Source organism: Nanorana parkeri, unplaced genomic scaffold (assembly GCF_000935625.1).
Source record: "Nanorana parkeri isolate BGI_ZX_2015 unplaced genomic scaffold, ASM93562v1 scaffold70, whole genome shotgun sequence".
NCBI lineage: Eukaryota > Metazoa > Chordata > Amphibia > Anura > Dicroglossidae > Nanorana > Nanorana parkeri.
The window spans coordinates 1,718,671-1,743,805 of record NW_017306338.1 but is presented as its reverse complement, the minus strand read 5'-3'; the positions used below and the strand labels follow the sequence as shown (position 1 = coordinate 1,743,805).

At 44.0% G+C, this 25,135-nt stretch overlaps 1 protein-coding gene across 2 annotated transcripts in view; it reads right to left on the bottom strand.

Annotated features, from left to right (window-relative positions):
* The window catches only part of MAP7D1 (MAP7 domain containing 1), a 92,043-nt gene that overhangs the window by 29,819 nt on the left and 37,089 nt on the right, over positions 1-25,135 (bottom strand). For both annotated transcript variants that reach the window (XM_018576593.1, XM_018576594.1), the window contains exons 2-3: positions 10,069-10,479; positions 4,032-4,100 (exon numbers count right to left, since the gene is read on the bottom strand). In XM_018576593.1, the coding sequence (XP_018432095.1) occupies positions 4,032-4,100; positions 10,069-10,479 (480 nt within the window). The remainder of the gene's footprint in view (positions 1-4,031; positions 4,101-10,068; positions 10,480-25,135) is intronic.

Genomic DNA, 25,135 nt, shown 5'->3' with positions numbered 1-25,135 from the left:
TATATATATATAACATGCACATGAAATAAAGAAGGAAAATATATTGAATATAATCATTACAGTTATCAAAGTACTATAACATTCATAACAATTCTCCTTTATTCTTGTCTACCATTTATGCATTAAGTGAAGTAATTACCTTATGATGTGCCTGTTTCAAAACATATCTATTAAATTACCAAACTCCATTTCATTTATTTAAAACAGGACTGACATGTTTGGTACCCATATGTAATGAAGAACACTGACCACACCAATATTGGTATAGACACATATCTGGTATACATTCTTTACAACATGAATGCATACCGAGAATACAGCTATTGACACAGGAACTGTGTCGTGACATTCAGCAGCCAATTTGTTCTCTTACAGAGCAGATCAGATTTTAATGAGCAAAAACAAAATGGCAGACAAACAAAAGAGGGGTCTCTGTAGTTGACACTGCTGGCGAGAACGGCAAGTCATAACATGCAAACTGGCTGCAGGCTGTGGGAATACAAAACACATATACGGGTCAATGTAGCAGTCTGAGCATTGCAGAATGTCTAGGAAAAGATCAAGCTGTCACTCTATAATAGACTGGAGAGTAAGATGATAAATGATGGTCACAAGAAGGGGGAAAGATGTTACCTGCCTAGGTTTAGTTATCCAAGCGGCTGCACCACAAGGTGCCTGTATATACCTTTACTGTATCCCCCCACTACCAGAGTCCAACAAAATTCCTGTGCATTTGTAACTCCCTACAAGCCAAAAAAAGGCTATACCCCCACTGTCCCACTTAGTGCTGTGGTGACTGGCTACTCAGTGCTGAGCTATGAGAGGCACAAGGGTGGGTAACAGGTAGTCCCATACCTGGAAATATGGGTATTTAAAAAGGAGCTCCAGAAGCTAAAATGAGCCAGCACTGCTGCACCTCCAGTTTTAAAGCTGAGCCCCAGGCACAAAAGCTTTCATTGAAATATATTCCTCAGTAGTCAAAAAGGATATAAATCCAATTTATGTGCATTATATGCCTTTGCAAATTAGACATTACCTTCTAGAAGTAGCAGTTACATTATCACTGTGCTGTGCATAGTCTGTACAGAGACTTGGGAGGGGTCTAGCATGTCCTCCCATTACAGACTGCCTACTAAAGGAGGGAGGTGGATACAAGACCAGTCACCCTGCACAAGGAGAGAGAACAGCAGTGACTGGTCTTAATACAGGAAGTCCATGCACGGAGGCAACATTTCACACTGAATTACTACATGGATCTGGAAGAAATACACCAAATCACACAGGATTCAATTAAACTACACATGACTCTTATAGTATGACCATATTTGCTTATCCCAGAGTTCAGATTTATAGTATTAATCTCTAAATGTTGTTTTCAGTATTTAATCCAGATCAAACAAATGTACATTGCCCTGCAAAGTATTTCTTTATTATGTTCTCCAAGCGCTTACAGTCATTGTGTTTTCAAACAGCTGGTTCCAAGTCTCTCAGCTCTGAATTTCCTGTCCAGTACAGGATCACAAGGGACAGAACAGTCTCTAGCAGCCATCCATCTACAAGCCTGAAGAAGGGAGGAGGAAAGAGAGAGCAGGAGAGAGGAGCAGGGGGAAGGCGAGTCAGTTGCCTTACAGTGTCTGCGTGTTTGAGGAGACACACACAGCTTACTAGAACACACAAGGGTGTCGCTATATGACACTGCAAGGAAAAGAAGCAACCCTAAAACAGTATATCAGGGCCAGTGCTCAGGGGACCAACTAGTTCTGCAAAACCTTTACACATCAAGATACCTGTTAAGTGATTTAAACAGTATTTGAAATAGCTTCAAAACCTTTTAACTTTAACCACTTTAAGACCAGGTGTTTAGACCCCCTTCCTGGCCAGGCCATTTTTCAGTGTTCAGCGCTGCAATACTTTGACTGACGTTTATTCAGTCATGCAACGCTGTACTGAAATTAATTTTATACCATTTTTTGGGGACAGATAGAGCTTTATTTTGGTGGTATTTAATCACCACTGGGGGGTTTTGTTTTTTACTATAATTAGGAAAAATTACAGAAAATTTTGGAAAAAAAAAAGTTTATTTTTTACATTATGTTGTGGGGGGAACCGATCGGCACCCCATACACGCGATCCGCCGGCTCTATAGGACTTACCTAAAATGATGCCTCTTGATGCGATCATCTTCTTTTTTCCTGTAGTTTTCAGGAGTCCCTCCAGCGCTGGTGCCGGTCTCTAAACGCTGACTGCTGTGTCTTCTGTGTACCATGGAGTCTGTGCACGTGCACGCTGCTGGGCTGTGTGCATTGACTTACCCTGTGTCTCTCCTCTTCTCCTGGCCGAAGACCTCTACTGCGCATGTGCCCACCTAATAATCCTTTGCGGCTGCCACAGAATCTTTTTGGTAACTTTCTCTTTTTTTAAAATGTTTTTGCATATAACTGCTGCTTGCTAGCAGTAGATATATGGGGAAAAAAAACTCTGAAGGTTTAATTATTATTTTTATTTGATTATATTATTTATTTATTTTTACTTGAAAGATTATACCATTTAAACATGATATGTATTTATAATATACAATAGAATCTTAAGGCAAAAGGCACATTCAACATGACAATTAATAAACCCTACTGACAATCCTGTGTAGCAGAAACTATAAAGGTGCCCATACACCTTACGATTATCGTACGATAATCGTATGCGATCGACTTTTCGTACGACAATCGTAACGTGTGAATAGAGTGCCCGACCGATAGTACTGTACAATCGTACGACTTTTGACGGTCAAGCATGTTTGAAAACTTTGGATGATCGTACGATGTTCGCATGGTTGGTGGCGTTTCCGTCCGTCAAATGTCGTACGATTAACACTGCGCATGCGCAAACGAAAATAATTGCGGTCAATTACCGCAAGTCGTTCAGGTGTTTTTTTCTAACTACCGCTGATTGAACCTTGCGATAATCGGGGCAGGATTGGGCCGTCGTACGAAAATCGTACGACGGTTCGATCATCGGACGAAAAGTTTAGTCCGATAATCGTAAGGTGTATGGGCACCTTTAGAGAGCAGAGTGAAAAGATTGATTAGTGCAGAGCACCTCAGGGAAAACTGACATTTTATGGATTATATTTCACCAGCTGTAGGGCTCCACCTAGAGAAACCAGGAGGAAGCATGACATCTAATCCCTTAGCTGGCCCACGTAAAATATAGACGACCAAAGTACAATCAACTGACACATTAAGTGGCACGTTTGCTTGTCTCATGCATGGGTTTCTTCCTTGAAATACACATGGATTGTGCTTGCTTCCTAGTTGACAGGATGCATGTTTTAATGGCAGAGAACAAAACTGTTTGATTTTCATGATTTCACATTAAACGTGTATGTGTCACATCCAGTATCCACTGGATGTACTGGTACCGAGTAGATCATTGGTAAAATGCTGGATTTAACAAAACCAAGCTGAACGAATATATAAGTGACAAGGTAAAGCCTGTGGAACAGAGGAATTTGTATCCACTTCATTCAGCCTAAATTTCCCGAGGTCTCTAAAACAAGTTAAATATTTATGCTGTGCAGCCTCCACGGCCAATGAAATATTCATGTGCCCGACTTGTGAGCTTCACCAGCAAGTGAGCGATTTGAAGACACACATAACACTAGTCTATCAGAGAGTGGACATCAGAGCCGGATACATGAAGACACCAGAAACAAGAAGCATCTGTGTTTTCATGGCAGCCAATCAGAATTTGTAGTCGAAAACAGATGTAATATAATTGGTAAGGACAATATAGACTTTGAGACACTGGGAGGAATTTAATCAAAACTGGAGCAGCTTCCCGTAGTAACCAAACAACTTCTCTCTTCAGTTTGTTGAGCCTTGAAAACAGAAGAGACGCTGACGGGTTGCCATGGGCAACTGCTCCAGATTCTGTCTGCTCCAGTTTGGATCAATTTCCCTCACTATTCGCTACTTCATCTATAACCTTTTTCCCAGCACAGCCAAGAGTTTAGGTCGCTGCGAGAAGCTACTTACCCAAATATTTTGCTCGCTCTTCTCTTCTCTCTTTTGCCTGCTTCTGCCGTTGCACTGCTTTCTGCGCGTCTGTGAAGAAACGAAAAAAAACACAAGCTCTAGTAAATCTGGATTCTCTTTGTGATACAAGACATTATGGGGTATTACCATACATGACATGTACAGTAGGCTAGAAACAAATGAAACTTTTTTGTTTTAGATAAATATATAAAAACAAAATCAGTATTATTGTTTTTTGTAATAATAAATATGCACATGCAGAGGCGTCCATATGATTCTCGCTGCCAGAAGCGGTGCAGGTCCAGGGGGATTGGATGGGGTGGGGCGTGCTGGGTGGCAGCGGTGCAAGTTGGTTGGGCAGGTCCGGGTGGGTGTGGGGGCTGGGATTCGGTGCAGGTTTGGGGGGAGGGTTAGCGACATGCGCAGCATCTTTGTCCAGCCCACTGACATTACTGATTGCCAGGAGCTAGACAGAACACCATCCAGAGCACCCTGTTCAGCTCCTGGCAACCAGTGACGTCAGTGATCTTGGCGGGATGCTAGCCAGAGCTCTTGGCAACCTGTAACACCCAAAAAGGGGGCACCAGGCACACCTGTTACCCCTCATTATAGGGATGGACCTGTGTACATTAGTAATAACCACTTCTCTAGGACCTGCATCGGCGGACTTCTGTTTGCTTCATGCACTCCCATGCCAGTCTACGGATATGCAAATCCTGCTAGAAGCAGGTCAAAAGCAGGAAACCTGCAGGTTAAATGCACCGGTCAATGATTTCTGAGGGCACAATCCCGCTGGCTGTGCAGGCTAGTGTCCACATGGCAGGGGGCTGTGCTTGGTGCTGTTTCACATTTTTCTTTAAAAAAAACACTTTATTGAAGGGTCACAAAATGACAATTAATGAAAGTTAGCGCACTGCAGATGAGTGGCGTTGCAGTAACTGACGATAATACCAGATGAGCTTTGGTGTATTGTGGAAAAATACTGCACGACTGCATTGTTCTGTAATGCACTGCGACCCACCTAAAGTCAGCGTTGCAGTGTGAACAAGGCCCATAGAAAACAATTGTTATCTGTGTGTATGTGATTCCATTCAGGTCCATGCACTACACTGCCGTGTGGTGACCTGCAGTGGCAGCATGTTTGCATTTTTCAGCAGCGCACAACTCATCACACCTGCGTTGTGGTGTGAAAGGACACATAGAAAACAATTGTTTTCTATGTGTCTTAGCAGTGACCTGAGATGATCAGGTGTGGTAAAATGCAGGTCATTGCTGTATGTGTAAACGATCTTAGAAGCATTTCAAACTGATGCCATGGACACATGCCCAAAGCCCGTCCACACAGACACGCACTCTGGCACAGTTTCCCTGGCCCATGTCACACTGGCATCTTCGTAGCAGTTATTTGCAATAGATATTGAATCGCTCTCCATGTTTTTGATGCAAGAAAAAACCATGGAGGGAACTTTTCAAAACTGGAGCAGGCAAAATCTCGGGCAGCTGTGCATGGCAACCAATCAGCCTCTGCCTGTCATTTTCAAAGGTTAGCTGAACAAACTAACATGAAAATCTGATTGGTTACTATGGGCATCTGCTCCAGTCTTAATAATTCCCCATCAATGTATTTCTGTAGGTGCTAAGCGGTTGACTTTTTGCAGTGTTTGGAGCTAGATATAGATTTGCCAGCTTCAGTTGCTACTCATGTTATGCCATGCAGCTGCTGATGACCATAGCACACCGGGGATTTGTAGCTGCCCAGATCAGCATTGTAGCCAGCTACAGCAGCAACTTTGTAACCAGCAACATATTACCAGAGAAAAAAAGCAGAGAGATTTGGAGCTGCTACAAAGTTGCTAAAGTAATGCTCTACATCACACCAGCAACTTTGTAGCAATGACACCTAGCCACTACAAAGCTCTCTCCATGTTCTCTGATGATTTGTAGCTGGATTTTTAAAGTCCATCTCTGGGCAAACAAAAAAGTACCCTTGCAGTGGAGATACCCCTGCAGTGCACGGGTTAAATGTGCAATTATGGGGGTTCAAATAAAGCAGATTTACTTACCTGCTCCTTGCTTCCCCAATGGTCAGCACTGCACTCTTTGCCTAGTCTATGAACTAGAACTAGTCTATGAAGACCATCTAATGAAGGTCTTTGGAATGTGATGACATCAGCAGCCCTTAGACAGGGGAAAAAACTGCAGGGACCGGTCTAGCAGCCCTGAGGGAGCTGGCAGGAGTGGGGATCAGGTGAGTACATTTTTAAAGTGCAATTGATCTATGGAACCTGCCTAAAGGTGGCCATACACTTTACAACCATCGCAAGACCTTAGTCTTGCGATGGTTGTAAAGTACTTAAAAAAAACGTACGATCTGCCCATCTTGGACAGGCAGATCGTACTTGCGATCATCGCAAGCCCGCCCCCTTGAGGGGCGGGCTTGCGATGACTGCAATGAGGGGCGGGCTTGCAAGCACGGCAAACGGGCAGTGTGTGCGTGCGCACACCGGCCCGTTCGTCAGTTGTCGAACAAGCAGGCCACTCACTCGCCGAGAATCGTACGATTCCCGGCGGGTTTTCCAGCCTGCATGTTCGATGGAAGACGTGCGACCGGACAGTAGAAACGGTCGCACGCCTTCCATACACTGTACGGTTCTCGTACGATCGCGGGATTTCCTGCGATTCTCGTACGAGAATCGTACAGTGTATGGGCACCTTTAGACGTAATTACATCAACAGCCCATCAATAGGGGAGAATAGGTTTCGGGACCGGTCTAGCAGCCCTGAGGGAGGCAGCTCACTTTTTTTTCTAGTTTTGGATAGAGTGGAGAGGGATTATAACACCGGGCAGGTTTTTATTGCTGTCAAATCAGAAATCTTGATGACCACCAGGCATTTCCTTCACTTTGAAAGGATTTCCTCTTGCTTCCTGTTGTGGTTATTAGACAGGAAGTGAAAAGAAATCTTCAGTTACACTTTAATGCTCGTCTATGCAGCTACAAAATACTGGAATGACGCAGGCATCAGCAGCTGCATTGGATAACATGGGTAGTTACTGATGCTGTAAAACGTCAACCGCTCAGCAACTGAGCCACAAACTGCTAGAATTGCTGCAACACTGACCTCTCTGACTGCAGATGCATTTTCCTTGCTACAAAAATGCAAAGTGATCACAAATCACTATCATTGAAAGTTGCATGTGCAAGTGCTACTTTCTGTGCAGTATAGTAATGCAATGATCACCCAAAAAGGTGGCTGCCAACAAACTGTGCTAAAGTAGAACTGTATATTGAACAGCCAAAGTGCACAAACCTAGCCAAAAGTATAATAATATTAAGTTCTGTGTGAATCCCAACAGGTCAGATCAGCCATCACAGGGACATCAAGAGTAAGTCCTCTTGCCCTCCACACTATGGTCACTTAAAAGGGAAGCGATGGTGTCACACTTACGTTGCCAGACTAAACAGCAAGAGTGTGACAAAGATTAGAGCTTAACAATCGCTCTCAAACATGCAAGCAACAGAGGTAGGAAAACCATAGGGAGAGTATTGCCACGGGCCTTAGAGATAAAAGAAGCCTATGAATATTTAAACAAAAAGTCTTAAAACACAGGGGGGGGGGGGTGGAATTTTTTTTTTTAAAAAAAAAAAAAACATAAAAACAGAGGGGGGGGGGGGGGTGAATTTATCAAAACTGGAGCAGTTACCCATGGCAACCAATTTGCATTTCTCTTCAGTTTGCTCCGGTAAGATTTGAAAAAGAGACAGAAGCTGATTGGCTGCAGTGCAAATCTGCTCTAGATTTGGTCTGCTCCAGTTTTGATAAATTCCCCCCAGAAAGTCTTCATTTTGCAAGGGATAGGTACTGTAATTATTAAAGATAAAAAGGTATTTAACAAGTACACAGATCCGCAGTGGTGAGTATTCCACCAAAGCACATGGGCTTGTGGTCTTAGTTCAGCCCTGGCTGTGTAAAATTTGGGAATTCAGATCACCAAAAATAAGGAAACATTATATTTGTTTCTTAATTTACCACTGAATGTCCTTTTGGAAAAAGGACACATCAATTACATTTACCAGTTTAGACCACTAATTCTATTAGAGATGGCCCATCTTAGAAAATGTTATATAATATACAATTGTAAAGGCTGAATCAATCTCAAGCTCATCATCCTTGGGTTATTTAGGCCTAATCTTGTAGGCTTGTAGAGTACATAAGATCTCAGCTGTCCCCCAGTCCATCCTTACATATTTGTTTAGGACAGGTATTTCAACCTTAATAAAAAAAATTACATCAAGCATAGACATTGCTGGGTAACAATTAGTTCTACCCAAGTGTAACAAAGGGTTAGGTTACACTGCTAAGCAGCTCTTCTAATGCCACTCATACCCCTTACACATTAGTGTAATAATATAATGGGTTTTTATCTTCACAGGCACACTTTGGAAATACTAACGGTCAGCATTTTTTTTTTAACAGAGGGAGATCTGAATATTATAAAAGTGTACCTTAAAGCAGAGCTCCGGTGAAAAATGTTATCTCTTGCAGTGGGGGCTACCCCCACACTGCAAGGGTTAACTGCTCATTCTTCCCTAGGGTAAAACAAAAGTTATTCTCATCTGATCCTTTGAGCCAGCCCTTAGACCAGTCCTTGGAGCCTTTTCCCCTTCGCTGCAGCGGTCCGAGAATCCTCAAATCGTCACATCCAATACAGTGTATAGGACGGGAGGATGCTGAGGGACATACCATCGCTGCAGCAGAGAAGACAGGCAGGAGGGAGCACTGTCAGGGCCGGCCAGCTTGGAAGTTGCAGCAGAGAAGACAGCCAGCTTGGAACTGCAGCAGAGAAGACAGGCAGGAGGGAGCACTGTCAGGGCCGGCCAGCTTGGAAGTTGGGGCAAGCATAACTTTGTTATTTTTGACCCTAGGCAAAAAAAGAGCAGCTAACCCTTGCAGTGTGGATGTAGCCCCACTGCAAAGGGTTAATATATTTCGAACTGGAGTTGTTCTTTAAATTGTACTGCAAGGTCCGATTTTCCTTTCCTTATTTTGTTTGAGCCTGACATTTTGACTTGTGTCAGGGGTAAGAGGTCATCTGAAGCCAGACAGATGCTGTCCTGTTAACTCTGTGCACTGACACATTGGGGGATATTTATCAAAATGGTCTTTTTGCTTGTGGTTGTGAACATGTCGGGGGGAACAAGACGGGGACAGAGGCTTTTTTTCTGTTGTTATGAAAGCAGTTTTCTGCTGCTTTGAAAAGGAACATATCTGCAAGAGTTTAAAAAGTGCTCCTTAGCATGTAAAAGTTCTGCAGCAGATGTGAGGTTTATTGACCTTGCAAAATAAGTGCTCCCAGTTGTGGCATACAGTCACTATCTGGTCGCACAACCATGCAAAACTGAAATTGTCACTTTGATCACAAAACAGGTCCAAAGATTAGAGCACGCCAAATGCACACAATTTGATACACAGTTGTGTTAATAAATGTTCCCCATTGTTTTCTGTTGGTGAGGGTGCTCTCCGCACACCTTACAGCAGTCCCGGCCAATAAGAACGATGGTGCTTGTAGTAACGACCACGGATGGCACCGTGCAAAATACAAAGTAAAAAGACAGGTCACCAGCACTCCAAATAATTTAAATAAGTATGTCCTTTTTAATGGACAATTGTGTCACAATAATCAACAAAGCCGATGTTTCGGGGCCGCGCAGGGTCCCTTCTGCCTGTGCAGGGTCCCATAGATTTCTATGAGGCACGTCTACCTTTGTCTCCCAGACTTTTATTTCTCTTTCAGCACTTACGGAGTCTCAAGGTATTCTCAGTTATGCAAATGAGGAGCTAAGGGGTGCACCATTGTTGGGCTGTCCTTAGGACATCAGATGCCTGTTATCTGGTCCTGACTCCAGTGATAGGAATCTGAACATGTTGGTAGTAGTCCTGGTGTAAAACCAATGGTAAACTGCATGCTGAATTTGGTTCATAGTACACCCACTTTTCAGGTACATTATAAACAGAAATAAGAAATAAAGATACATACCTTGTTTTTGCCTGGGACTAACAGCAGCAGTAGGAGAAACAGCAGCAGGTGAAGACGAGACATCACTCTTCTGGATCTGTCCCTTTGGAGTAGTGACATTTTCCACCATTTTCGATGTGCTTGGGGTTTCTGTTTCTAACAGGGAATTCTGTTCTTCAAGGGATAATCTGGGTCCTTCCTCTGTTTTAATACAAGTACTCGCTATCTGTGATGAAGGAGAAGGCCCTTCAACTTCTGGTACAGAAATGGGTCCCTGAGTCTTTTGAGAAGTGGTGTCATGGCTCTCAGCCGATGAAGTGGAGTTGGCAGTTACTTCCGCTGTCCTTGTGCTTAGCTGATCAGCTTCTAGTCGAGTGTCCGAGCTCATGGTTGCTTGCTGTATGTCATTTTCTACTGCTGTAACTTTGTCACCTGGAAGAAGACAATATCTAGTTAACAGAAGGAAGATGGCCTGCTGAACAACAACAAAAATTATAGATAAACATGATAAAACTGGTAATCTGCGATCCTTACGGAGATGGCTGGTGGACCATAAAATGTTCACATACAGCCAAAACAAAAAAGTAGCCACGGTTCATGATAATTTACCTTTAGAAAACGATAACTTTCAGGTAATTGCCTGATATATACCCACACTTTTTAAAGATTGTGATTGATTTTCTTTGTGTATTGTATCTCGATTTTTTGCAGCATTAAAACAAGCCATACAAGGTGCAGGAGTTTTCCATAATAAAGACCGGTCACTGATGCTCTCTTTTCTTATGCAGGGTGACTGGTCATGCATCTGCCCCCTCCTGTAGTTTCCTACAGGCAACTCTGCAATTTGCAGCACTTTGATGATATCACTGCTGCTTTTACAGCAATACCTGGGTTTGTAAAGGCATTTAGTGCACACAAAGTTCATTTATGTCCTTTATACCTATTGAGGACTGTATTGACGAACATAAACATGGGATGGATCAGTCATCATCTGTTATACATGCAGGCTGTGCTCTTACTTAAACATAATGGTATTGTTTACATGTGTAACCATAATAACCATTGAGTGTAACCATAGTTAAAATAACCCTAGTTCTAGAAGAAAAAGGAAAATATCTCTACAAAGTTTGCTCTGATTTGCTTTTACAGGAAAAAATAAATTCCTTCCTGACCCATAAAGATCCTTAAATCAACATCTACTTTGACCTTTACTGAGCTGTACATTTCTCTTTAAATATTCCTTGGCTGCCATGTTGACCTAAAGGTTTCCGTACATTTCAGGAACATTGCTCCCAGTACAGTTCAGTAAAGGCAGCTTTACTTTCACATTCAATTGAATTTTCTACATGGAGCAGTAACGCACAGGTAATATAATCTACTGGATTCAGTCTGGTTTCAAATAGTGTTGTAACTCAAAACCATTATGATATTTGTTACAGATACAGTAACTGCATTTGGGCTCAAGGTAGAGTCAGTACTGCCGAGGTCCTGTGCTTGGTCTGTGTCCTGCTGTGGCACCTGCTGGCTCTGACTAATCACATCAGAGCCAAAACTTTCAGGCAGACTTTGGGAGCAGATCACTCCATGTTTCTGTTGACTCCTTTACTACGTCGGCCCCCAACCTTTTTGTCACCAGGGACCGTTTTCATGGAAGAAAATGTTACCACGGAGCGGGGGGCGATTGCTCAGCAATGTTAAGAATAGTAACTTGTGTTTTCATATAAAATGATTGCTCAGTGGTGTCATAATACTTTTCATATGACACCTCTGCTCACAGACCCGAATTCTCACGAATGCTATGTGATATACTATTTGACAGCTGAGAATGTCAAATGGGGGAGCGAGCCCTGTGACGTCACGGCTCACTCCGCCCATCTGTTTACTTTCGGGCAGGAGATGTCATTTTAAGGCGAGTCTTCGTCGGATTCGGACAGTCGGGACTTTTTTTTTTATTTTGCCGGGTGTCGTCATTCACGAAGGGGTTAAACTAGTTTACAGATGAAGCCCAAAACCTGTCCCTATTCGTGGGCTTCCCAGTCCCCTGGTAGGATCCCAAGGTCATTCCATTTTCTTAATTTAAAGGCGTAGCAAGGGATTCTGAATCCAAACTTTCCTGGATGCCACAGTGAAGTACTATAATATACCCAATAGGAAAAGTGTAGTAATTCCTTATTAATAAAATGGTTATATGGGGTACAAATTATCACCTCACAATCCCCTAAACACCAATGAAATAGAGATCCCCACTCAGTGGTGGACCTAAGGAACAAAGGGCCCTGATGCAAGATTTTATCCCCACCTACCGCTCCCACCGGTTCTCACTACCGCTCCGCGGTTCTCACTGGCCCCCCCAATCCCCCCAGCAGTGTCTGCACCAGAGGAGCTTACACTCTGTCTCCCAACAGTCGCACACTATTATTATTATACATTTATATAGTTCTGACATATACCACAGTCATGTACAGAGAACACTGAGCCAGTCACATTAGTTTCTGTACAGTGGAGCTTACACTCTAATGCAGAATGGCACTGGCTGTAGGGGGACTACAAATCCCAGCAATGGATTATACAACAAATGCAGAACAGTATATGAATTGGTCTCTGGGCTTCGTAACGCACTGGACTTTGGGCTTCGTAACGCACTGGACTCTAGACCATCTGAAACCCTGCACAGCCCACCTAAGACCGACCCTGCAGAGCCAACTTGAGACCCGCACATTCAAGAGACCCTGCAGAGCCCACCATAGATCCTGCACAGCCCACCCGAGACTCTCCATCATGGGTTCTGCAGGATCTCAGGTGGGCTGGTTAGGGTCCCTTTCCCTGCACACGCAGCCCCTCTTACATGCTGCTGGGCCGCAGCCTCCTCTACCGCCAGACCGGCGCTGCTGGGCCCCAGCCTTCTCCCCCTTCACTGCCAGAACCGCGCTGCTGAGCCCTGGTCTCCTCCACTGCTTGGCCCAGCCTCCTGACCAGGCCCCCTCCTGCCCCAGTCATGGCGGCAGTTACGCCACTGCCCGGGGGCATGCTTGTAGCTCCACCCCTGTCCCCACTGACTGCTGCTCAGTAAAGGCAGAGAGGCTCTGCTCCTGGACAAACACGAACATTTCTAGTTACCTGCTAAGGGACTTTACCTGCATACAGAAGGAGCAGATTGATTTGTCTGACAGATCTAAGGTATGCAGCAAACACTCACTAGACCTAGGTTAAAACCTAGATCCAGCAAACTGATCTGATGTTCACTAGAGGTGTCAATGAGTATTGATACCAAGTCATTTTAGTAAGTATTGACAATTGGATGTAAGGGCATTGTATACTGGAGCTCTAGGCGGATGCACAACAGAAAACAATACAATACAGCATGTGTGCACAATATATTTGTGCATTATGAATAATTCATTTTCATGAGACACATGCTATCAAGAATGGATGACTAACCCACAGACTATTTATAATTATTCTCAGCAGCTAATGTGTTATAACTTAAACTCTTAATGCACTGCAAGAAACAAAAACAAAAAAAAAAAATCGGGCAGCATGCCAGGTTATCATTCTTCATATGAGAAGAAAATAGAAGGTGTTTGTTTCTAAATAACGGAAAGACTTCCAAGTCAAATGAATAGACTTCTAGACACAAAAGTGGTTTATATAAAACACAGTACAACATATTCAAACTTCACTTGGCTTCAAGCACCAATAATGTTGATGTATTTGCACCACTGTCAACTCAATACTGTTAGGGGGGGGAAAAAAAAGGAAAAAAAAAGGGAAAAAAAAAAAGCTAAATTGAGATTGAGTAGCCCACATGAAGTCACACCAACCCACCTATACCCAAATCTGGTCAAATCCTAAGAGCCAGGTCGCCAATGCTCCTTATAAATGACAGCTGGCTCCCAACTTTTGAGTTTTTCTGCAGTTGTTGTTAATGGAGCCGGCTCTGAAAAAAATCCTGCTGGCTCTTGGATAGGACAAACTGGCTCCTGAATTCCATACTAATTTGTCCTCTCCTGCCTATACTTACAGGCAAATGATCTCTTATGGCAAATGTCAGGCTTGCCAGTGGAAGGCACAACAAGAATGCTATACTGGAACTGTTAAACTAGGCAGTCTCAACCATTTTTTTTAACCAGCTTTCATTTGCATGAACAAACAAGCAGAAATCTTGATGATTTCAACATGTGTTGTCTGAAATGGTCGGTGGTAGTTTACATTCATTCGTTTGGTCATTTTGCAATTTTTAGTTGACTGAATTTGCAGGAAATCTGCCATGTGCGGCCAGCATGACAGCTTGTAAATACAAAGTGTGTCTAGTTACAGGTATAAACAATGGTCTGTGGGAGGAAATAATAGTGGCCAGTTATTTTCCACTTCACCACACCAGGCTCACAGCAGATAGTTCTCTATAGAGTGCTCATTATTGTGTTACTTGGGAACTTGGAGTGGCTCTGAATGTTTAAGATTTGCTGAATGATGCTTAGGGATCGATTTAGGAAACACAGCTGTAGGGGGGGTTTCTTTGAAAGTGTAAAGGTAGCATGACGATTCCTATTCACTACTGAATGGATCCCTACCCCCAACAAGGCCTCTCCACTGCAGGAAGTGACCATGGTCATTACAGCTGCCCAGTGTGCATTCTCTCTACAGCTGCCCTCTCCAGGACTGTCAGTAATGCTGCACCTGTCAACCGACAGCCTTGTCTGAGCCACAGCCCTGACCACGGACATCTAGGCAGCTGACAGCTACTATGTACATGGACTCTCCTCAATTATACCAAGGTGCAGCCCTTCATTACAAGGGCACATACTCATCTCAGATATTAACAAAAGGACACGAATACTCATCTTTGTGTGCATGCATGTCTGGGAAGAATTGTACCAGCATGCCCAATATGCTCCTGACTAGTTCTATATATGATACTACATGGCAACCGAAGGGGCAGAATTTAAGCTTTTATTGAGAATGTCTAATGATAGAAGAGGTAGACTTTTCTGTTTTGCATGACCACTTTGAGAGGTTAATTATGATGGATGAACTATAAGACCTCATGCACACACAACGCAAGAGCAAAATTGTATATTGCGTATATGCGTTTATATATGCACACTATATGCAATCCCAGAATGCATCATCCGTAATAGAAATTTTAAGGAACTGTACGCGCATACACACGTGTATATGCGTGTAAAATATGCAGAAATACATTGCCCGGACGCATCTCGGGCCCATTCTGTTTTTGCACATTTTTACGCAGCGCAAATATACGGCTCCATATGCAGCTATGTGTATGGAGCCATTTATTTGCATGTGTTGCATATGGGACAATACACACGTACGCGCATATACGCAGCATAATGTACAGCAGTGTGAATGAGGCCTTAATGTGAACAGACCATGCAAGGGGGGTTTCTCCCATTGCTGGGTGTAGAGCTCATGCCAAGCACTAAGCATTATTGACTATGGCTGCTCAGAACACCCCTACTTTTAATGTACATCTTGTATCTGACCCATCACATAAGTCTGTTGTCTTGCACTTTGGCACCTTATTTATTTTCTTACTTTGTCTCTGCTCGTCACCTTTATATGTGTCTTTTTTCACACCACTGCATGAGGGTGTGGGTCCTCAGGCCTACCCTGATGTGTGACCATCAGGTCTCTTCCTCCCCCAAACTGAGGGTCCCTTTTTGGAAGAAGTCCTGACCTAGTACTTGTTGGTTGGCTTGGGCTGACCATTAGGAGGGGGTCCAGCTGCCATCAGCTAGGTGGACCAGAGTGCTCCATCTCTGTCAGGAGCCTTGCACCCTGGGGGGCTTAGGGAGAGGACCCTTCGGCAGAAGGACCATTGAGACATATCCTGTGCACCTTTTTGTGTGTGGTCACATGGACTATTTTTGGTTCTCTGGTGTTTTGTTTTTGCGCATCCATTGCAAAAAAAAAAAAATCACATAAATCTATTACCAATTGGTATTTGGATTCCCACACCAATAAAAATTTACAGGAATGTATATAGTTTTAAAGCATCCGATATTGCCAAAAAGATGAGGGACCTGCAGCGACCCGTGATGTTAGGACCTGCAGCGACGGATAAATTCAAGGCTGCAGATAACAATATAAACTGGACTGTGGTGTGCAATTCATCTTCTATATCATTGCTGCATTTTGAAATCAATGTATAGTACTAAGTGGTAGCTCTAAAACTTTTATATTGTTTTAAAACATCACGGCGTAAGCCAGAGTTGCCCTTTACTATGTTCAAACAAAAATCACTGTGCGCCCATCTGACTGGCTCGGCAGAGCTAGGAATCGGATGACATAAGAGCCCTTGCATTCTGACCTTGCACAGCTTTCAGCTGCCAGCAGCCATCAAAAGACTAGGAAGGCTCCACACAGTCCTCTCCCTGTACCACCCATCTATGAATAACACGTGGCTGCCAGCTCAGAGCTCAGGCAGGCTGACAGTTGCTGCACAAATGAAAGGGTGAAAAATACCGAATACTGTGGCAGAGGAAGCTGTAGAATCCTGAACATGAAAAAGTGGCTTTAAAGGAATGGAACAAACAACAAAACATGAGTGAAATGAAACAGCATGTGCCAATACAAATCGATGCTTTATGTATGCCAGATTTTAAACTGGCCACTTGTTCTTGCATAGGACAAGATCTAAACTTCACCCTCAATGCCAATTATGCTGGCAAAGAAGGTTTTTCATCCACGTCATGAAGACTTCAATGTATTTCTACTGTACATAGATGACTGCAAAAATAAATACATTTGCAGCAATGGTCACAAATAATTCCCAGCACGTGGGTAAATTGGTGTCATCTGTACGGATGTTCCAGAACTGTTAAGAAAAAGCAGATGTCTGATAAGACCAAGAACTGCCATTGTATAGTAATAATAATAATCCCCAGTCAAAGCAAATTTGTATGGTGTCACCATAGGATTTCTAGTTGCTTTGCACTAGGGTCTTCCAACGTTTGGCTGCACAATGTACAAAAATCATAAGGGGAACATCACCACAAGTAGGATGAAAGAAAAAAAAAGAGAAAGAAACCAAGTGAAAGTGAACCTGCAGTCAGGCCAAGGATATACATAAGCAGCACAAAATGGGCTGTAAAGCAGAACTCCAGGGAAGTTATTATTAACCCATGCAGTGGGGCTACCCTTGCACTGCAAGGATTAAGTGCTTGTTTTATTTTTTTGATGCGTTCCAGTGCATTCCAACAAATTGCGCTGGTGGGAACAGAGGCCAGAAATAGCATAGGGATACATTGGGATGCATTTTGGGTCCGGAAACAGTCTGATCTGGCGGTAATCTGGATGTGGTGTGAATGGGCCCTTAGACTGGTCCCCGGAGCCTCTCTCCCACTCAGCTGCAGTGGTCTAAAGTCCTGTGAATCATCTGTTTCTATACACAGTGTATGGATTATGAAGAAGTCGAGGGACATTCCATCGCTGCAGCGTAGATGGAGACAGGCTGGAGTGAACGCTGCGCAAGCCGGCCAGCTCTTAGGATCGGGTGAGTATAAGTTTGTTATTTTCCTCTCTAGACCAAATTGAGCAGTTAACCCTTGCAGTGTGGGGGTAGCCCCAATGCCAGGATTAATAATTTTCCCAGGAGTTCTGCTTCAAACCAATCCCTGCTGTAGCTGCAGGCACTGTGGAACAACTCATCCTCAAAGTTTACAGAAGCTACGAAAGCTAACGAAGTTTGAACTTAGGGTTTAATTTACTGCTTGTTAATGCCCATACCCTGGTCGCACATGTTATATACAGTGTCGCTACAAGCAGCGGAAATTTAGGCCATGATATTGACAGCCAATCAGGTGGGCGAGAGAGAGAGAAAACAAAAAAGTGTTCTAGGATACAAGTTAATTCTGCTCACAGTAACGCTGGCCATACACCAATAGAATTTTGTTGAAAACTGTAAATTTTTGGAAAGTTTGTTCGATTTTCTATTGGTTAGTGGGGTCTTATCGCCATAGTGACCAGCAAAATCAAAGCAGCAGGGTGGAATTTTGTTCTCGTTTCTTGACTGAATGAACAAAACTCTGCCTGTGAATGTGATTTTTGATCAGGGAAAAACAATGCACATTGTAATGAGCATGTGCTAGGTACAAAAGAAACCGGTTTAATACGTCTGGGACTCCATTTAAGCAGCAGGTCTGGGTTTTCGACTGCGGTTTGTTGATTTTGTTGATGGCAAGACCGAATGCACTGACAAATGATTTTGAAGGAAATTCTAACTTTGCACAGCCAGTGCAAGTAAAACTCATTCTTGATAAGGGAGGGAGGAAAGCACAGCTCAGGCCAGAGCGAGTGTGATGAATAGCAGGAAGATGAATACAACAAGACCACCCCTGGACAGCCCATCATGTGACCACAAGCCGTGCATCAGAAGACACCCATGTCACAGCTCTCTTCCCACACTGTGTGCTTCGTAGGCTGGACTTAGCTAATGCTGTAAGAATGCAGCCACTAATCACTCCTTCAGTAAAAGTAACACAGTGTCTGCTGTGATCATTATCATTCACTGCACATTACCACCGAAAGCACCAATGGTGCGATAAATCTCTGCCTTTCTGTTCACCAAGTTCAAGCACATTTGCATGTTCTGAGAACAACAAGGAAAATAGAGGTCTCATCGCAGGCAAACTGCTGCAATAGCAACCCTTACATATAAATAGCTAACACAATAAGCCAGGGGTAGGCAGCCTCAGCACTCCAGCTGTTGTGGAACTACAAGCCCCATGAGGCATTGCACGACTGTGATAGCTCCAGACATGACTCCCAGAGGCAGAGGCATGGTGGCATTTGTAGTACCAGCAAAGCAGGAGTGTTAAGGTTGCCCACTCCTGCAATCAGCCTATGTAACAGAAATCCATACATAAAAATCAAGATATGAGAAACAGGACAGAGGGTTATATAGATCAACTGATAATCATGTATTGAGTACTGTGCGGCTGGAACATTGTCAAGCCCACTAAGAAATCATCCACAGGCCCTGCCCTGTCTGGGCAGATAATTCGGGGTATACAGACTATCAGCTATGACCTTTACTTTATTTTCTATGCTAGCGGCAACTAATAGGTTCATTTAAATGCACTATGTCAACCATTGTGAAAAACAGAGATTTGCAATGAAGTCTATGGAAGCTGTTGGCGAAATGTTGCGCGGTAGAAAATCGCCTGTCGTGCAAAAGGTGAAGAAGCTCTATGCATTGACAACCGCATGGTTTTCAAAGCAAAATCGCGCAAACAAAAACATGTGACAAACGCACGAAAACAGCTCACTAGCTCAATCACCTAGGTGTGACCTTAGCCTCAAAAAGGTACAGTACATTTGACATAGAGAGATTAATACAACTGCCTATACACATTCACTTAGGTTACAATTAATCACTCAATTCTAATGGCCTTTAATACACTAACGCAGGGGTATTTTCATTTGGACAGGCAACCTCAGCACTCCAGACGCAGGGAGACTTCAATTCCCATCATGCCTTTGCCTCTGGGAGTCATGCCTGCAGCTGTCAGTCTTGCAATGCATCATGGGACTTGTAGTTCAACAACAACTGGAGTGTGAAGGTTGTCTGCCGCTGCACTATTAAAAAGGGAGACCACACACCTGATCAATAAGATTCTGATGATACAGCTTGTACGTGGTAGACATTTAGCCCTCATTCACACGACTAACAGCCGGCCCGTACAGATCCATGCTGCGTGCACGGCTGTATTGGGCCGCTCCCCGGGAAGGACAGGTGCTGCATGTGATTGTATGCAGTAGCCTGTTCTTCTCTAAGGGCTTGTTCACACGACGTCCGGATTCTGCCCGGACCAGATCCGTGCACTCATGCACCCAAAAGGCATCCCAATGTATTCCTATGTGTTTTATGGGCTACAGTTCTCACGAGCGCAGTCCGTTCCAGACAGATAATATACTGCATGTCACATTTTGTCCGGTCATGCACGAACGAGTCAAAAATGCAACGAAAACACGCCGAAAGCGCACTGCACTGCAGCTAACATACTGACAGCCCCACTCCAACCCAAAAAAAAAGCACATCAAAAACACGTCAAAAATGCACTGCATGCATATCACCGCGTCTCCAGATCTAGACCAGAAAATCGTGTCACCAAGCCTTAAGGGAGTACGCAGCCGTATGATCACCCGAACTGCACGTCCATGCGGGTGTTCGGACACCAGTACGGACGTGCAGTTCGGTTGAGCGTACCCCCATAAAAAAAGAACAGGCTGCTGCGTACAATCACCCGTAGCACCTGTCCTTCCCGTGAGCAGCCTGATACAGCCATGCACGCAAGCACGAATCTGCACGGGCCGGCTGTTAGTCGTGTGATTGAGGCCTTCCCCACACCTTCTGTCTTCATCCAATGAACAAGCGTACTTTGCAGATAACGTCTGGGTCAGTCAAGGGCAGAGACGTCTAATAAGGTTCAATAACATAAAGCTAGAAATGGCCTTTCTGTGTTGGGATTTCAGGCCACTGCTAACAAAGATACATAAGAGCAAAGGTTGCAGGACTCTTTATTGTTGTAATGATAGCCTGGTGTAAAGTGTCTGGGCATATGGTTATTATCTCCATTTCTACTTTTAGCTGATGCTGCACCACAAAACAAAGACACATTTCCTGTACATTCTGGAGACTGAAAAGAAATAACAGCCATGGCATCATGTGCTATGGTACAAATGAAACTGCTATTTTCCTTGCACTACATTTTAACATTTTTATACTTACTTCCGATTTGTTTTTATTTAATATTTTAGCATTTTACACATTAAAGTTTGAGTATAGCCACAACCTTTTTTTTTTTGTTTTAGATAAGAGTACGAAAGGATAAAGTGTCCCTTCAGCACTGGTGCCGCTGTCCTATCCTCTGGTGTCTCCTTCTTCTTACAAGATACCACAGAGACACCCCTGCGTGCATGCTCTCGGTGTGTGTCCATTGCCTCGCATCGTCTGACACTGCAAGACACTCCTCCTCCCCCTCCTGTAACTTCAACTGTGCATGCGCTTCTGCTCCTCGTATACACGCTGCTCTACCTGGACGTTCGGGAAAGCGGAGCTCTGCTGCCAGGAGGTAAGTATTGTAATTGCTTGCCTACACTATTGCACTCACATATATTGGGGCATGCTACACTGCTTACAAGCATTTCCACCATTGTGAGTGATTAGCAGTTACTGTGGTAATGTAGAGGTGCAGTGATGATGTACAGTATGTGTGTGCACATTTTCATGACTCACATTGCACGCTTTCTTCATTTTTTTATGAAGATTTTATTAGGCCTGAATCCTACAAATTCTACATTTTCTTCACAGGAAAATTAGTCTGACACAGGGGTCAGATTGTAAAGCAGGCTGTAAACAGTTGCCCCTCTCCCTGCGATTCTGTGTAACACGATCACTAAACACCAGCTCTGCCTTTACACACAATACACTGCCCTGGGGAGGGGGGTTGCCACCATGAATACTCCTGGGTGGTGGAGAGCTCAGTTGTAATATATACAGATTGCTTGCAGGGCACAGAGGCGGCCATTTTCATGAAGATATGAAGAGGAAAGATACCAGAAAATGTAAGTTTCTGTGTTCATATACAGCAACTGCATATGCCTGCTTCCTGTTCACTCTGTGTACATCGCTGGCATATGTTTTTTTTTTAAATACCTCTGCAAAGGTGGAAATGGGCTTTAATCTAAAAACTTAGAAGGGAATTTATCAGAACTGGAACAAACAAAATCTGAAGCAGTTGTGCATGTCAACTACAAACTGAACAAACTGAAGAGAGAAGCTGCTTGGTTGCCATGTACAGCTGCTCCAGTTTTGATAAATTCCCCCCTAAGAGTTTAGTACCTGCCATGTTATATTTTAACCATTGGGGACATTTCCCTTCACTTCCTGTCCTAGAGATTCAACAGGAGGTTAGAAGAAATCTCCCAAAGTGAGGGGAATTCCCCGTTTAGACCGTTGTCCCTAAAACCAGTGTCTCCAATGTTAGAGTACTGGAGACAAGTCTAAAATTCTGGAATTTCCCCTCACTTTGTCTCAGTGACAATGGTCATCAGTACAAATATAAGGGTCAATCTCCCCGACAGTGACGCACACAGCAATAAAACATTGACAGAGGGACTAACCCTTCCCCACTCTATCCAAATCTACAAAAAAAGGTTTTGCCTTGGGATACAATTTAAAATATCACACACAATAAGAGTTCAAACCTAACTACAGGCAACTTGTGGGAGTGGGAAGAGGTAAAATATCTGTCAAATTATTTTTCTGTCTGTAACCTTTTTGGGGAGATTTTTCCTTATTTCCGGTCCTTGTGACACCAGTCCTCGATTTAGCAGAAAAGTCTCATCTTTATCTTTCCCCTGGCAACATTTATTTTCTGTGTATACTGCAAAGTGCATGCCCAATGCAGTGTACACTCGCAGCTCATTCACAGCATCTCGTAGGCCTGATTCACATCTAGGCGGCACCGTTTTTGTGTGTTAGCAGCATGCGGTTATTTGCATTTATGCACATTTTTAATGCGCATTTTAACGTGCGTACATGAAGACGCGCGTTTTGACTAGCAGCTCATAAAACATTGCGGGCAATGGAAGAAGGCGCGTTTAAACATACAAAACCGCTCACGAAAATGTGCAACATGCTTCTGCCGTGCATTTTTGGGCATTTCCAATGAAGTCTATGGGGCACAAAACTGCCCAAAGAAGCTCCTGTAGTAATGGTGCACAAAACGGCCCAAAGAAGCTCCTTGTAACTTTTCGGGCGTTTTCCTGCTTTTTTTTGCTCAGGTGTGAACCGGGGCCATTGAAAATCATGGGATTTCTTGTGTTGGGCATTTAAAAGCGCTTTTCGAACTGCTGAAAAACTCCTAGGTGTGAACCAAGCCCAAGATGATGTAATTGGGTCTGATGCTGGGGTTACTCCTGTGTGCATGTGCTGGGGGTTACATCAATGGCCACCTAATGACCAAAGAGAATGCCTGGGAACTTGGAAGTGGCAGCGGCAGAGATGACAGCAGCGTGGGGACCAAAGATGCATTGCACAATGGTGAAGGGCATGCTTGTAATAAAAAAAACGTTAGCTAGCACACAAGGGTTTACTACCGCTATAAGCTATTTTCTAGTGAGAATGCAAGCAGTTGGATAATGTCTTATTCTGCCCAAATGGTTCTATAAAAGCAAGCAAGAGAGAGTCACAGAGATTGTTCATCTCGTTACAAACTGCAAATAGGTCCCGAAGTGTTACATTGCACTGCACTGCCAGGGTGTCATAGACCAGTTAAAAAGAAGATTACCTCATTTCTCTATTCCCATATCAAAGAACAGTCTTTTACTTCTGTCCTCTTGCACCCACATGACGGGTCTCCACATTGCCTCTTGAAGCACAGGATGGCAAGGGGATGCTTTCCCAGATCAGGAAAGTCAGGCAAGGCAGTGCTGTGCAGTTTCCAGGATTATGTCCCTGACCAACAATGGATGCAGTTCCCTACGCCAATCGGCTTGTACAGCAGAGGAACAATCTTGCTGTTAAAAGGTAAACCAAACATCCTGTGTAGAGCCATATAGCTATAATGATAGTAGTGTTTGCCAATGTGCTATTATACTGCAACAGGTGGCCCTGAAGTACACTGCGATGTGTAGCCATAATGAAGCCGACAGCTAGACCATGACGTAGACCCTTGGTTCTCATCTGGTGGGTCGTAACACAAAAGTGGATCGTGACCTCGTTTTCAGAGGGTCACCGAGTGCCTTCCCCTTTTCTATGCGAGAGGCCCCTCAGCCTCCCCCTAGCGTAGCAATATCAGTTCTTGTGCTGAGCAGCCATTCAGAATATGCTGCCTGGTACCGAGTGTCAGCTTGAGGTGGGCTGGGGGTAAGGCATGAGGGAGCTCCATCCATACGTGCATTGCTTACAGCTTCCTTGCATGTCCTGTAGAGGTGCCTGAACTGGAGTGACGTCACATTCTGGCCCCCGTCACCTGTACAGGGCGCACAAGGGAGTTGTACAACAATGCATGGATGGATGGAGCTCCGTCACAGCACAGCAGCCAAGCACTGGACCTCAAGCTGAGGATCGCCCGCACCGGGATGCACGGTACCGCAATGCCGTGCGTTCCATTGCACTGCGACTTGGGTCGCCACTTAATGTCTAAGGACAAATGCGGGTCCTGAGGTTACACAGGTTGAGAACCACTGATGTAGACCATGACATAGGGCTGCCATATTCTCACTGCTGTCCACCAGTAGTTTTTAAACTAGGAGCACCATGGGGGTGACATTTATAGAATCATAGAAAGCGCCAATTTTTAATTGCATTATATTTTTAAAGGATTTTAATGGCATTAGTAAGAAAGAGTAAGATACCGTAAGTCTTGTTTTTTTGGATGCACGGAGCCCAGCCTCAATTCATCATTCAGCATTGAGATACGTAATGTGTGTTAAGTCATCACATTCCTAAGTGCCAGCAATCAGAAAAACTGGCTTTGGTTCAGAGGGATTACATTGACTCAAATCTTAACACCGCTGATGACATCACTGTTTTGCACAATCGTAGAGCTTCTTGGCAGAAGACAAATGTGCCAAGTAGAAATGTTGGCGGAGCAGAGTATGGGTGTGCATGTGTGTGTACACACAGACACACGCCATGAGCCCACATACATGCCCAACACGCCATCTATGCAATATGCCCTCACACGCAGAAAGATTATCAGGTACATTTTACTTTTGACCTATGGATGGAAAACTGATTTTGCCCTAGACACTGTCCAGCTATAGGACAATGCTGAATCAGAGATGACATGGAGATATTTTTAAACTCTGGGAATATTAAAAATTAACCCTTGCAGTGGGGCTACCCCTACACTGCAAGGGTAAATGCTCATTTTGGTCTTGGGTCTAAAATTAAAAAAAAGATATACTCACCGGAACCTCTGTCCTGCCTGGCTGCTGGACCGGTCCCTGCAGCCTCTTTTTCCCAGGGCTCCGACGGTCTTAGGACACTGGACGTGAAGACGCAGAGGGACATTCAACAGTCTGAGTGGACGGGGGAGAGAGGTAAGCGGTCACC